Here is a 12,358-nt window from a genome sequence, read left to right on the forward strand (position 1 = left end):
ATTCCCACTCTGTGTGAGAGACGGTGGCGCAGGTGCTGCCACAGTGTCGGGAGGAGGCCCAGATAGTGCTCTCTCAAGCTATTGCTGAAGGGAGAGATGCAGCAAAGTTCACGATTCGATGTGGCCTTGACACCGCCGACTCACTGGGCAAGGCGATTTCCAAGACAGTGGCGCACCGGCACCACGCCTGGCTGAGGACTACTGGTTTATCAGGGGATGTCCAGAACACTCTGATGGACATGCCCTTTGATGGCATTCGCCTTTTTGGCAATAAAGCGGATAGTGTGTTGGAGCGCTTAAAGGACTCGTGGGCTACGGCCAAGTCCCTGGGCCTTTCCGGCATGTGCCCTCCTCCGCCGTCTGCTTTTCGCTCCTTTCGTGGCCACGGAAGGGGCGCCCAGACACGTTCGATTCAGAGCCACAGGCCTGCGCAGCAAAAGTCACAGCACGGACGTAGGACCTGCCGCTTTGGGTCAGGGGGCCAGCAGGCGGGTCAATCCACCTCCACTCCGGCCATCACTGCCTCCAAACCTTCCTAGTCTGGTTTTTCAGGCCCATCAAACGCCAGTGGGCGGCAGGATTCGCCATCACCTCCCCCAATTGCACACCATCACTTCGGACAGGTGGGTTTTACAAATAGTCCGAAGGGGCTACTCCCTCCCCTTCGAAACTACCCCTCCAGCCATTCCACCTCAGTACCACCGCATGTCGGGGGATCATTTGGCACTTCTTCAACAGGAAGTCGCGGCCCTCTTGGCCAAGGGGGCCATCGAGCGCGTTCCTGCACCAGAAGTAGGACGTGGTTGTTATTCCCACTTCTTTCTGGTGCCCAAGAAGGACAAGGGCCTGCATCCTACCTTGGACTTCAGGGACGTCAATCGCTTCCTCTGGAAGAAGTTCAAGATGCTAACTCTGGCTCGGGTCTCGTCTGCCCTCGACCCTAGAGGCTGGATGGTAGCGTTGGACCTGCAGGACGCATATTTCCACATCCCAGTCCTGCCAGCCCACTGGCATTACCTGCGGTTTACGGTAGGCCACGAGCACTTTCAGTTTACCGTGCTCCCCTTTGGCCTTACCAGCTTCCCTCGGGTGTTCACGAAAGTGATGGTGGTGGTCACAGCTCATCTGCGCAGATCAGGGGTTCCAGTCTTCCCCCTATCTCGACGACTGGCTGTTGAAGGCGGGCTCGTCCCGGACAGTCATCTCCCACCTCCAGACTACGGCCGACCTCCTGCATTTGCTGGGGTTCTCCATCAATGTGCCGAAGTCACACCTGATTCCCTCTCAGAAGCTCCTCTTCATCGGAGCAGTTCTAGACACGACGCGGTTTCAGATCTATCCTCCAAAACCACGAGTCCGGGATCCTCGGGCTATGATTCCGATCTTTCAGCCTCTATCCCGGGTTTCGGTCAGAATGACCCTGAGGCTGCTGGGCCTCATGGCCTCCTGCATCCTGCTGGTCGATCATTCCAGGTGGCATATGCGGGCTCTGCAGTGGGACCTGAAGTTCCAGTGGGCGCAGCATCAGGGGAATCTGTCTGATTGCGTCCAGATCTTGGAGGGCACTGCTCAACAACTGCAGTGGTGGCTTGCGAACCAGGATTGGGATTCATCTTGCACTGAAGGCATTCCTTCCCTCTGTCCGAGGAAGAGTAGTGCAGGTGTTAACAGACAACACCACCGCCATGTGGTATTTCAACTAACAGGGTGGGGTGGGGTCGTGGACCCTATGTTAGGAGGCCCTTCGCCTCTGGACATGGCTGGAACATCAGGGCATTTCCCTGGTGGTTCAACACCTGGCAGGTTTACTGAACGCCAGGGCGGACGAACTTAACCGCAGGTGCATGATGGATCACGAATGGTCTTCATCTGACGTGGCGCAAGGTCTCTTTCAACAGTGGGGAGAGCCTTGGTTAGATCTACTCGCCACCGAAGAGAACGCACAATGTCAGCAGTTCTGCTTGTTAGAATTTCCAAGGCTGCTCTCGCTCGGCAATGCTTTTCGTCGCGAGTGGAGTTGCGGTCTGTTGTACGCTTTTCCACCTATACCACGTCTGCCCAGAGTGCTGAAGATCAGGCACGACCGGGCCCAAGTCATTCTTGTGGCTCAGGACTGGGCTCGAAGAGTTTGGTATCCCGAGCTGCTCAGTATGACCATTGATCCCCGGACCCGACTGCCTCTTCGGAAGGATCTTCTGTCGCCGCAGCAGGGGACTTTCCGCCACCCGAACCTGTCCTGTCCCCACCTCTTTGGGTGGAGATTGAGCGGCAGCAGTTGATTCCTTTTGATTTGCCTCCTGAAGTCTGTGATGTCATTCTGGCAGCCAGGCGTCCGTCCACTAAGTTGGTATACGCCTGCATGTGGAACAAGTTTGTGGCATGATGCACATCAAAGGCTGTGGATCCCCTTTCTGCCCCTCTTTCTGAAGTCCTTCTGTGTCTTCTTTCTTTGGCCCCGCAGGGCTCTGCTCTGGGCACTATCACGAGCTACCTTTCTGCTATTTCGGCCTTTCTCAGGCTCCCTGATCAGACCTCTTTTCAAGTCCCCTGTTAAGATTCCTCAAAGGCATTACTCATCTTTTCCCTCCTGTTCCCTTCGTAATGCCACAGTGGGACTTGAACCTGGTTCTCACATATTTAATGTGTGCTCCCTCTTCACAACTGTCCTCTTCGTTTGTTAACTCTGAAGACTGTTTTCCTGGTTGCCATCACCTCTGCTAGGAGAGTGGGCGAGCTCTAGGCTTTCTTGCAAGCTTCCTTTTCTATCTGTCCATCCGGACAAGGTTGTACTCAGGACACGTCCATCCTTTCTGCCAAAGGTTGTCACTGCCTTTCACATCGGGCAGACCATCACTTTGCCCACCTTCTTTCCACCTCCTTCCAGAGAGGAAGAGGGGCTCCACCGTCTGGACCTAAAACGTGCGCTCTCATTTTACCTGAATCGCACGCAACAGTTCCAGGTGGATGACCAGCTCTTTGTTGGCTACATTGGCGCCAAGAAAGGTCGGGCCGTACACAAGTGGACTATCTCCCGATGGGTCGTCTTGTGTATTAAAGCCTGTTATTCTCTGGCTCAAAAGGAGCCTCCGGGGCTGCACGCCCATTCCACTAGGGCAACGGCTGCCACTACGGCATTGGGACGTGGTATCCCCTTACAAGACATCTGGCAGGCAGCTACGTGGGCCTCGCTGCACACTTTTACTAAGCACTATTGCCTGGGCAGCCAAGTCCGGAGAGACGGCTTCTTTGGCCGTTCTGTTCTCCAGGACTTTCTGGTGTGATATTGGTTCGCAGACCCACCACCGGGGTTGGTATTGCTGGGGTATCTATTCTAAGGTAAGGAAACTATCATAAACGTGTTTCTTTCAGATGCACAAGTTACTTACCTTCGGTAAAGATATATCTATAAGAAACATTAGTGATGGATTCCTTACCGCACCACCCATCCTCGCCGTTCTGCGAACTGATTGCTAGGGTTAAGTTCATCCCTTTCAGGGCCCTAGTTTCAATGCACCAGTGGTCCGTATCTTGAATGGCTCTGCGTTCCTGGCGTTGAAAGTCGTGTACAGAACTGACGTCAGCGCGAGAGGGCGGTGTCTAAGTAGCTGCCGCGACGTCATCTCTGCAACCACGACGGACGCGGATCCGTATGACGCCACCTTCCGACGCGCAGGGGTACTGCTGAGAATATCTTTCCGGATCCAGTCTGACACCTGGAGGTAATTCTAAGGTAAGGAATCTATAACTAACTAATGTTTCTTACAGATATATTGTTACCAAAGGTAAGTAACTTGTGCGTTAATGCATGAAGAATGCGGTGTGTGATATCAAGTGAAATGAAAATACAGTGCCAGGCTATGCAAGTCAGAATATAGCTCAAGATTAATAGACCGCAAAATCGAATTGGCTAAATCATGAAACAGCTTATCTGTCTATAGATCTCATTCACCAAATTCTGAGAAAAAGTTGCTTCAACTTGCAACAACTACTATAAGGCAAACTTAGATGCAATTTGTTGGTATTTAAAAAATAAAAATCACGATAGTAGTCCCTGGCTCTACTTTGCATGAGAAGGAGCTTCTTGTGAAAGTGCAGAAAGCTATTGCCCATAGTGACATTAACCAGTCATGACCCTTTGGCCCAAACTGCACGACCACGGTCTGTACCTGCTCTTCCTCACGGAAATAATGCTAAACCCACCCTCTGCACTGGGCATCGCTACCACCATCCCTGCCAGCTACAAAATAGGCAAGACAGTTAGCACTAGCCCAGAGGCAGTCTAGCCATTGTATTCTAAGACCCCATCACCATGAACACCTCCACCAGCTGGATACAATACCTCGCTTTCATGATGAGCATCACAGCCTCAGCGGAACCCTTACATACACACCACCAGGACCTGCACCAGTTTAGCTAGCCGCATCGTAGATTTCTTTGCAACCTTCTAGAACATCTCAAACTTCTGCCTCACCCAGTATTTTACTGACCCCCACCCACACCACTGGACACCTAATGGACACAATGTTTCTTCCTAAACTGCAACATCACAGTTCAAAACCCAGCAACTATGACATGGACCAACCATTCCCTCGTCGGTTTCAGCACACCGTCTGCACCACGACAGACCTGCCACCACCAGAATTCCTGCCTCAGCTGGAAATGGATCATATACGAGAACTGGGTTCCGCCCGCTCTTAGTACTGACCTTAGCATACCATCACCTTGCCGAAAGCCATCAAGAACATCAACAGCTTGATCACTGCATGCATTGAAATGCTTGCTCCCCTCAAGCACAACTCAATAACATTAGACTGACTTCCGGCCAGCAGGTACACGAGGGACTCCGGCTGATGAAACGACATTGCAAGCAATAGGAGCACAAATGTAGAGGAAGTCGGATGCTACCGATAAAGACTTCTTCAAATCAGACTTAAGACTCTACCACCAGCAGATATGGAACACCAAATGGGCAGCTTTTGTAGACTGCATTGATGCCGGCACAAATAGCAGCAAGGAAATCTTCACCAGCAAACATTTCACTTTGCCTCTGGCCCCCTTCAACAACATCAACTCCTTGTAAGACCCTTGCAACAAACGCTTGGAATTGTTCGGAAACATAATCCCCACTATAAGCAGCACGTTGGGCCATCAGCCAGACCCAGTCACTGTCACAGCTCAAATTCCGATCTCAGCTGAAGTGTTAGGAAAGGTTTTTCACCTGAAATAACTTTTAGTACTGATCCTATTAGCCCTCCTTGGGATACTATTCCGGTCCTTAAATACTGGGTGTGCTACAGCTGTGATATTTCAGCAGGTTATAGAAATTGCAGTTATCCATGTGGCAAATAGAGTGAGCAAGACCTTAGCACGAGGAGGGTGGAGTCTGATGGTGTGCAGGAAGGATCCTTTTGGAAATATCCAGTTCACCATTTCCAGTTCTGACAGTCGGTTAAGTCCTCAAAAGATAGCAAAGGAACTTGAGAGCATAAGAGTCACTATTACTGTTCATCTTTTTCTTTGTATGACACAGAATACTGGGTTTTAATAAATGTTAGAATGGGTGTGTCTAGACATCGTCCTAGTCATATATGGTCACAGGAATACTGGCCTTCTCTTCTATATGAATATATTACAGCGGTATTGGCCATGGTTCCATGTCTTTACTTGTATGAAGTGCGTCGGGGATCGGAAGGGTTTGATTTGTGAAATGAGATGATTACACAGCATCATACAGTAGTGTTTTGAGGTTGTATCAGTTCAGTGTGGTATTATTGTGCTCTTCTGTTACTGCAAGTACATTGGGGCTACCTCACCCTCCGGTGCTAATTTTGCGTTGGCTGTTAGAGATATTTGAGGTCCCCAAGTGTCTTGTGGCCAGCAGAAGTGGAAAATCTGATAACCCCTGCTCTCCCCCAATAGCACAGCTGGTCCCTATCTGTTTATGCCCGCTGCTCTCAGGCAAGCCTCTATCACCTTTGTCATAGCTTCAAGTTAAAACTTTTCTTTTGCCTTTGGATCTCTCTAGAATATTAGCTAGATGTTGGCAGCAAGTAAAAATGCCCAATTTAATCACTTCCCCCACCTTACTTCTACAGTGCAATCTTGAATAATTATAACCTTGCTAGAGGTCTTACATACATTGCCTTTTTTTTTTTTTTTTTTAGAATAATGTAAAAAAAACTTCAGTCCAATTCTCCTAGGATGTACATCCAAAATAAGACTTTATTCTTCACACTAGTGAAATGGCATCTCAAAAAGGTATGAATTATTTGAAACAGCTGCCAACAGGTTTCAATGAATACCCAGCTTTCCAAAGGTTGCAATCAAAAAGTAAAAATACCTATCTTAATGTACGCTGAAGTCTTTTTTTCAGTATTAAAAAAAGATGTGAATGTATGTAAGACCTCCAACAGAATTATAATTATCTTGATGTTACAATTATGGAGAAGGTGGATGCTCCCCTATGTGCTTCCATTCAGTAAAACTGTGTTTTTAAGCATGAGATTGGTCCCTGATGTGATTTGCCCGTTAGATCTATGGAACTTAAGGTTGGAGACAGAAGATTAACACTGTTTTCCTTTTCTGTGCTTAGAACCTTTGGTTTGCCAACCCTGGAGGCAGTAACAGCATGCCTAGCCAGAGCCGAAGCTCAGTGCAACGAACACATTCTTTACCCGTCCACACATCACCACAGGCCATCCTCATGTTCCCACAAGGTGAGTCATTTGGTTTCTTCTTGTTATTGCTTCTTCACCATACAGGTTTCACTGTGCCCACCCATTTAAGCAGAAGTCATACTATCCTTCTTTCCCAGGTGTAAGGGATCATATAAACCGACTCAGATTGGTATGATTTTAAAGGGGTTGGAAACTGGGGTCTGACCTTGGAGAGTGACTTCCTGAATTTTTGGACATAGTAAGAACATTGATTGTCTGTCTGTAGTAGGAAATTGAGACATCTTTTTCTTCTGCTAGTACATTTTCCACCTGTATGGATGAGTTTATGGTGTTAAGTAGTTTTGTAAATAACAATACCTGCTTTGAAGTTAATTCTTTGTCTTTAGTTGAGCCAGTGTAGGTTAATTAGTTGCATATTGATATGACTGTTGTATCTGATAGATATTTCTAGCTGCAGGTTCCTTACCTTAGAATAATCCCCAGGTGTCATACTGGACGTGGAGGATTTTTGAGCAGTACCCCTGCGTGCCTTTAGGTGGTGTCGTTCGGCTCTGCATGGAGCCATCCACACCAGAAGTATCTGATTAGGGGTTCTAGCTTCAGGTTCCTTACCTTAGAATTTACTCAGTGGTCTGACTGGAGCCGTATGAATTTTCATGAGCAGTACATCTGGTAGGTGGTGTTGATCGGCTTAGTGTACATCATCTCGTACCGTATATAAGCACCACCCAGATGCTGATGTCAGTTCTTTTCTTTCAGCGCCAGTCAGCTCTGACCCAGAGAAGAGCTACCCCGTCAGACACGTTTTTACTAGATTCTTTCTGTTTACTTTTTTTGAAGTTTATTCCTTCTGGTGTGGCAGGAATGTCCTTCAAGAAGGCCGGCTACAAGCCTTGTGTCACCTGTCATCGACCGATGTCGGTGATGAACTTGCAGCTTGTTTGCCTGTGGTGCTTCAAGCGCAACGAAGACCCAAAGCCATGATCCGACTGCCCGAGGTGTCAGCAGGGATCCCCTCGCGTTCCATTTCAGTGGCTACGGTCAAGCCCCCTGGGTCCATTCCTGGATCTGGACTGACGCCAGTCGTACAGACGCAACCTTTCCCGATGCCAGTCTAGGCGCACTTTCTCTCGGCACCATCCCCATTCTGATACGTGAATCCGTATCCAGCACTGACTGGAGCCTTGCCTCCTACATTGGAGTCTGAGCCCTATTCCCTTGAGTTAGGACTCTGGGAAGAATGGGAGGGGTCCCTGGACCCTGAGGAACACCAGCCATATGAAGACAAATCCTAACGTGGACTGTTGCGAGGAGCTAGTTGAAGCTGCTGGACAACACCTCTCCAAATACTGGTATGCTTTCTCCCCCTTCCGTGGCTACAGAGGAGGGAGCCTCTTACGCAATGGTGACGCAGAGCGCGGCTGAGGCCCTTGACCTTCAGTTGCCCTCAGTGGCCGTAAAGAATAACGTCTTGACGGAGGTGCTGAAAGCAGGAGTCTCCCCCCTCAGAACAGCTACTCCTGCTCAATGAGGCCCTCACCGGCATCATTTGGGGACTTGGTGCAAACCCAACACACGGGCTCCTGTATATAGGACGATATCCCACCCCTCCCCAGGGGACCCAAACTTCTTCACCCAACACCCTTCCCCAGAGAACTTTGTGGTCCAAGCCATGACATCCCATGTATATCCTGGTTCATTCCCTACCGCTCCCTCTGACAGGAAATCCAAGAGGCTGGCTTCTTTGGGGAAGATGTTCTTTTCCACCAACCTGGCATTGCGGTCCATGAATATTGCATGTGTTTTGGGCCGTTACTCCCACGCTATGTGGGACATGGTTGTGCAGGTGTTGCCAAAGGTTCTGGAGAAGGCCTGAACCGTAGTCTCTCAGGCTGTTGCCGATGAGAGAGATGCAGCAAAGTTCACTATTCGTTGTGGACTTGACACGACCAACTCACTGGGCAGAACGGTTTTGTCGACATTGGCCTTGAGGCACCATGCCTTGTTGAGGGCAGCTGGATTTTCAGAGGATGTCCAATCCTCTTATAGATATATCCTTTGATGGCACCTGGCTGTTCGGAGACCAGGTGGATTCGGCACTGGAGCGCTTCAAGGACAGGTGGGCCATGGACAGGTCCTTGGGCCTTTCTACGACCCCATTTCACCCTCAGTTCGCCTTTCGCAGCTATGCAAGGGGCTTCCGGCTGTGCCAATTCCCTCCCAGCCACCGAGCTGCGCATGTGTTCCCCAGCCTTTGCGTGGCCAAGGCCATGCTACTCACAGACCTTGTGGGTCAGGCAACCAGCAGCCGCCAAACACTCCTAATCTGCCCTCTTACCAGCATAGGCACCCAGTAGGCAGCAGGATTCGCCATCACCTGCCCTACTGGCAGACCATCACATGTGACAGCCTATACCTCCAAGCCACCATCTCATGACAAGATGACAGAAGATCTGTCCATTCTCCGCAAGGAAATCTCAACTTTCTTCGCCTCGGGAGCCATAAAGAGGTTGCCAATGCTAGAAGTGGGTTGTGGTTGCTGTTCCCACTACTTTCTGGTTCCCAAAAAGGATGGAGGCCTTTGTCCTATTCTAGACGTGCGGCCCCTGAACTACCTCCGCAAGAAGTTTAAAATGCTCACTGAAGCTCAGGGTCCTGTCTGCCCTGGACCCAGGAGACTGGATACTAGCATTGGACTTGAAGGACTCCAATTTCACTGTTCTCATCCTGCCTGCCCACGGGCGTTACCTACGGTTTACATTATGCCAAGAACATTTTCAGTTCACTGAACTCCCCTTCGGCCTTACCAGCGCCCCTCAGGAGTTCACCAAGGTGATGGCGGTGGTTGCAGCGCACCTGCAGAGATCAGGGGTGCTAGTCTTCCCCTATCTCGACGACTTGCTGTTGAAGGCTGGCTTGCCCCAGACTGTTGTCTCCCACTTCCAGACTACAGCGAACCTCCTGCATTCGCTTGAGTTCACTATCAAAATGCCGAAGTCACACCTGACTGACTCCCTTTCAGATGCTCCCTTTCGTCTGAGCCTGTTCTGGACACAGTGCAGCTTTGGGCTTATCCTCCCTAGCAGGGAGTCCCAGATATTCAGGCTATGATACTGATGTTTCAGCATCTATCCTGTATTTCGGTGAGACAGGCCCTTGAGGCAGTTGGGGACCCGCATCCTGCTGGTAATTCATGTCTGATGGCATATGCGGGCTCTGCAGTGGGTCTGAAGTTCCAATGGGCACAGCATCAGGGGAACCTCTCCGACATTGTCCAGATCTCGGAGGGAACTGTGAATGATCTTCATTGGTGGCTAACTGCGATTGGATCAGAGGCACAACCCTCTCCCTTCCCAAACCAGATCTCGCAGTAGTGACAGAGGCAGCACTCTTGGGATGGGACGACCATCTGGGAGAGGTAATCAGAGGTCTCTGGTGAAATCCAGACTCCACATCAACCTGCTGGAGCTCTGTGCAATCTGACTGGCATTAAAAGCCTTTCTACCCTCCATCAAGGAAAGGCTAGTGCAGGTGGTCAGACAACACCACAGCCATTTGGTACTGCAACAAACTGATCAGGGTGGGGTCGTATACCCTTTTTCAAGAAGCCCTGCGTCTCCAGACATGACTAGAATATCAGGGACATATCCCTGGTAGTTCAACACCTGGAAGGCTCTCTGTACGCCAGAGTGGACGAACTCAGCTTTCGATGCCTAGCATATCACTAGTGCAAAGACTCGGTGGTGATAACATGTTAGATCTGTTTGCCTCCACTGAGAACACACAATGTTAGCAATTTTGTGCACTTGAGTTTCCAAGACCGCTCTCGCTCAGAAACACTTTTAGTTTAGAGTGGCGCACAGGCATCCTGTATGCTTTTCTGCCCATACCACTCCTGCCCAGAGTTCTCAAGAAGATCAAGAACGACTGGGCCAAGTTATCTTTGTAGCTTCAGACTGGGCACGGAGATTCTGGTTTTTCAAGCTACTGAGCATGGCCATCGTCACAGCAGCAGAGGTGGGTCCTCTACCCAAACCTGTCCCCTCCTCCTTCTTGCGTAGAGATTGAGCAGCAGATGACAGCCTTCGACCTTGTTCCTGAAATCTGCAAAGTCCTCTTAGCAGCGAGGCATCCCTCCACCAAGGCGGTGTACGCTTGCCATTGGAAACCATTTGTGACATGGTGTGCAGAAAGACATAGATCCCCTTTCTGCCCCCCTTTCTGAAGTTCCGCTTAACATTCTTTTCTTGCCCAGCAGGGCTCTGCTCTTTGCATTTTTAAGGGCTATGTTTCTGCTCTTCCTTTTGAAATCCCCTATTGTACATAGGTTTCTTAAAGATCTTGTTCATCTTTTCCCTCTTTCACCATTTATCATCCCTCAGTGGGACCTTAATCGAGTCTTAACATTCTTGATGTCTGCTCTTTTCGAGCCTTTCCATAATTGTCCCCTCAGGCTTCTTACAATTAAAACAGCATCCATTGTGGCTATTACAGCTGCCCAAAAAATGAGGGTGCTGCAGGCCTGGTCATCCAAGCCACCGTACCTCTCGACCAACTTTTGCATCTGCCACGCACTTGCCAAGAAGCAACATCCTGAAGGCTTGCAAGCTCATTCCACCAGAATTAAAGCTGCAACCACTGCGTTAGCAACTTGTGCTTCCCTGCACACGTTCACCAAACATTACTGCCTGTACAGTCTGGTCTGTAGGGATTGGCATTTTGCCCTTTCGGTTCTGCAGGGCTACTTGTTTAAAATTGGTCCACAGACCCACTGCTGAAGATGGGATTGCTTGCGTATCTATTCTAAGGTAAGGAATCTGCGGCTAGAAGTCTTTATCAGATGAACAAGTTACTTGCTTCTCAGTAATGCCTTATCTGGGAAACCCTATATTTAGCCACAAATTCCTTACCGACCCACTCATCCTTCCCGTTCTGTGAACAGATTTCTAGGGACAGGGCAGAGCCCTTTGAAGGCCCTAGTTTTCCACACCAGTGGTAAGTGTTCTTCATGGGTCTGTGCTTCTGGTATGGAAAGTTGTAAAAAGTAACTGACTTCAGTGCGCCTGGATGGTGCTTATATAGGTGCTGCCGACATCACTTCCATCACAGATGACTCACACGGAGCCGTTCGACGCCACCTGCCGGAATGCAAGGAAACTGCTCACGAAAAATCTTCTGGATACAGTCTGACGCCTGGGGAAATTCTAAGGTAAGGAATTTGCAGCTGGATATAGTCTCGACCAGATAAGGCGTTACTGAAGGTAAGTATCTGGTTCGACATGCGCGGTAGCTATATAGGTGCAAGCTCAGGACAGTTTCCTTTCCTCTCCAGATAGCGCTTATCCTGTATGAGCTACCACTTGGTCACTCTTTGACTGGATTTTTTTTTCTACCTTTTGACTAGCATTTTTTAGATTTATCTCCCGGTCTGATGCTATGTCCCCCAAGAAACAGGCTGGTTTCAAACCAGGTGCTGCTGTCGCAGGCCAATGTCACCTGCACTTGGTGTGTTTGTGGTTTGGAACGGGACTACGACTCCAGTACCTGCTAGGATTGCCATGCATCTCGAGGCACTGAGGTAGCAATCCCTCAACCTCCTCGCCAGAGTGCCAGCCTCTGACCGGGTCAATGCTTCCGAGAGCAGAGCCAGTGCCTTATTTATTTGGCAGGCCTTGAGAGGG

At 49.6% G+C, this 12,358-nt stretch overlaps 1 protein-coding gene across 1 annotated transcript in view; it reads left to right on the plus strand.

Annotated features, from left to right (window-relative positions):
* The window catches only part of LOC146797775 (protein Smaug homolog 2-like), an 898,446-nt gene that overhangs the window by 582,078 nt on the left and 304,010 nt on the right, over positions 1–12,358 (plus strand). The window contains exon 9 of the mRNA XM_085627650.1: positions 6,593–6,716. Within this exon, the coding sequence (XP_085483776.1) occupies positions 6,593–6,716 (124 nt within the window). The remainder of the gene's footprint in view (positions 1–6,592; positions 6,717–12,358) is intronic.

Source organism: Triturus cristatus, chromosome 9 (genome assembly GCF_964204655.1).
Source record: "Triturus cristatus chromosome 9, aTriCri1.1, whole genome shotgun sequence".
Classification (NCBI taxonomy): Eukaryota; Metazoa; Chordata; class Amphibia; order Caudata; family Salamandridae; genus Triturus; species Triturus cristatus.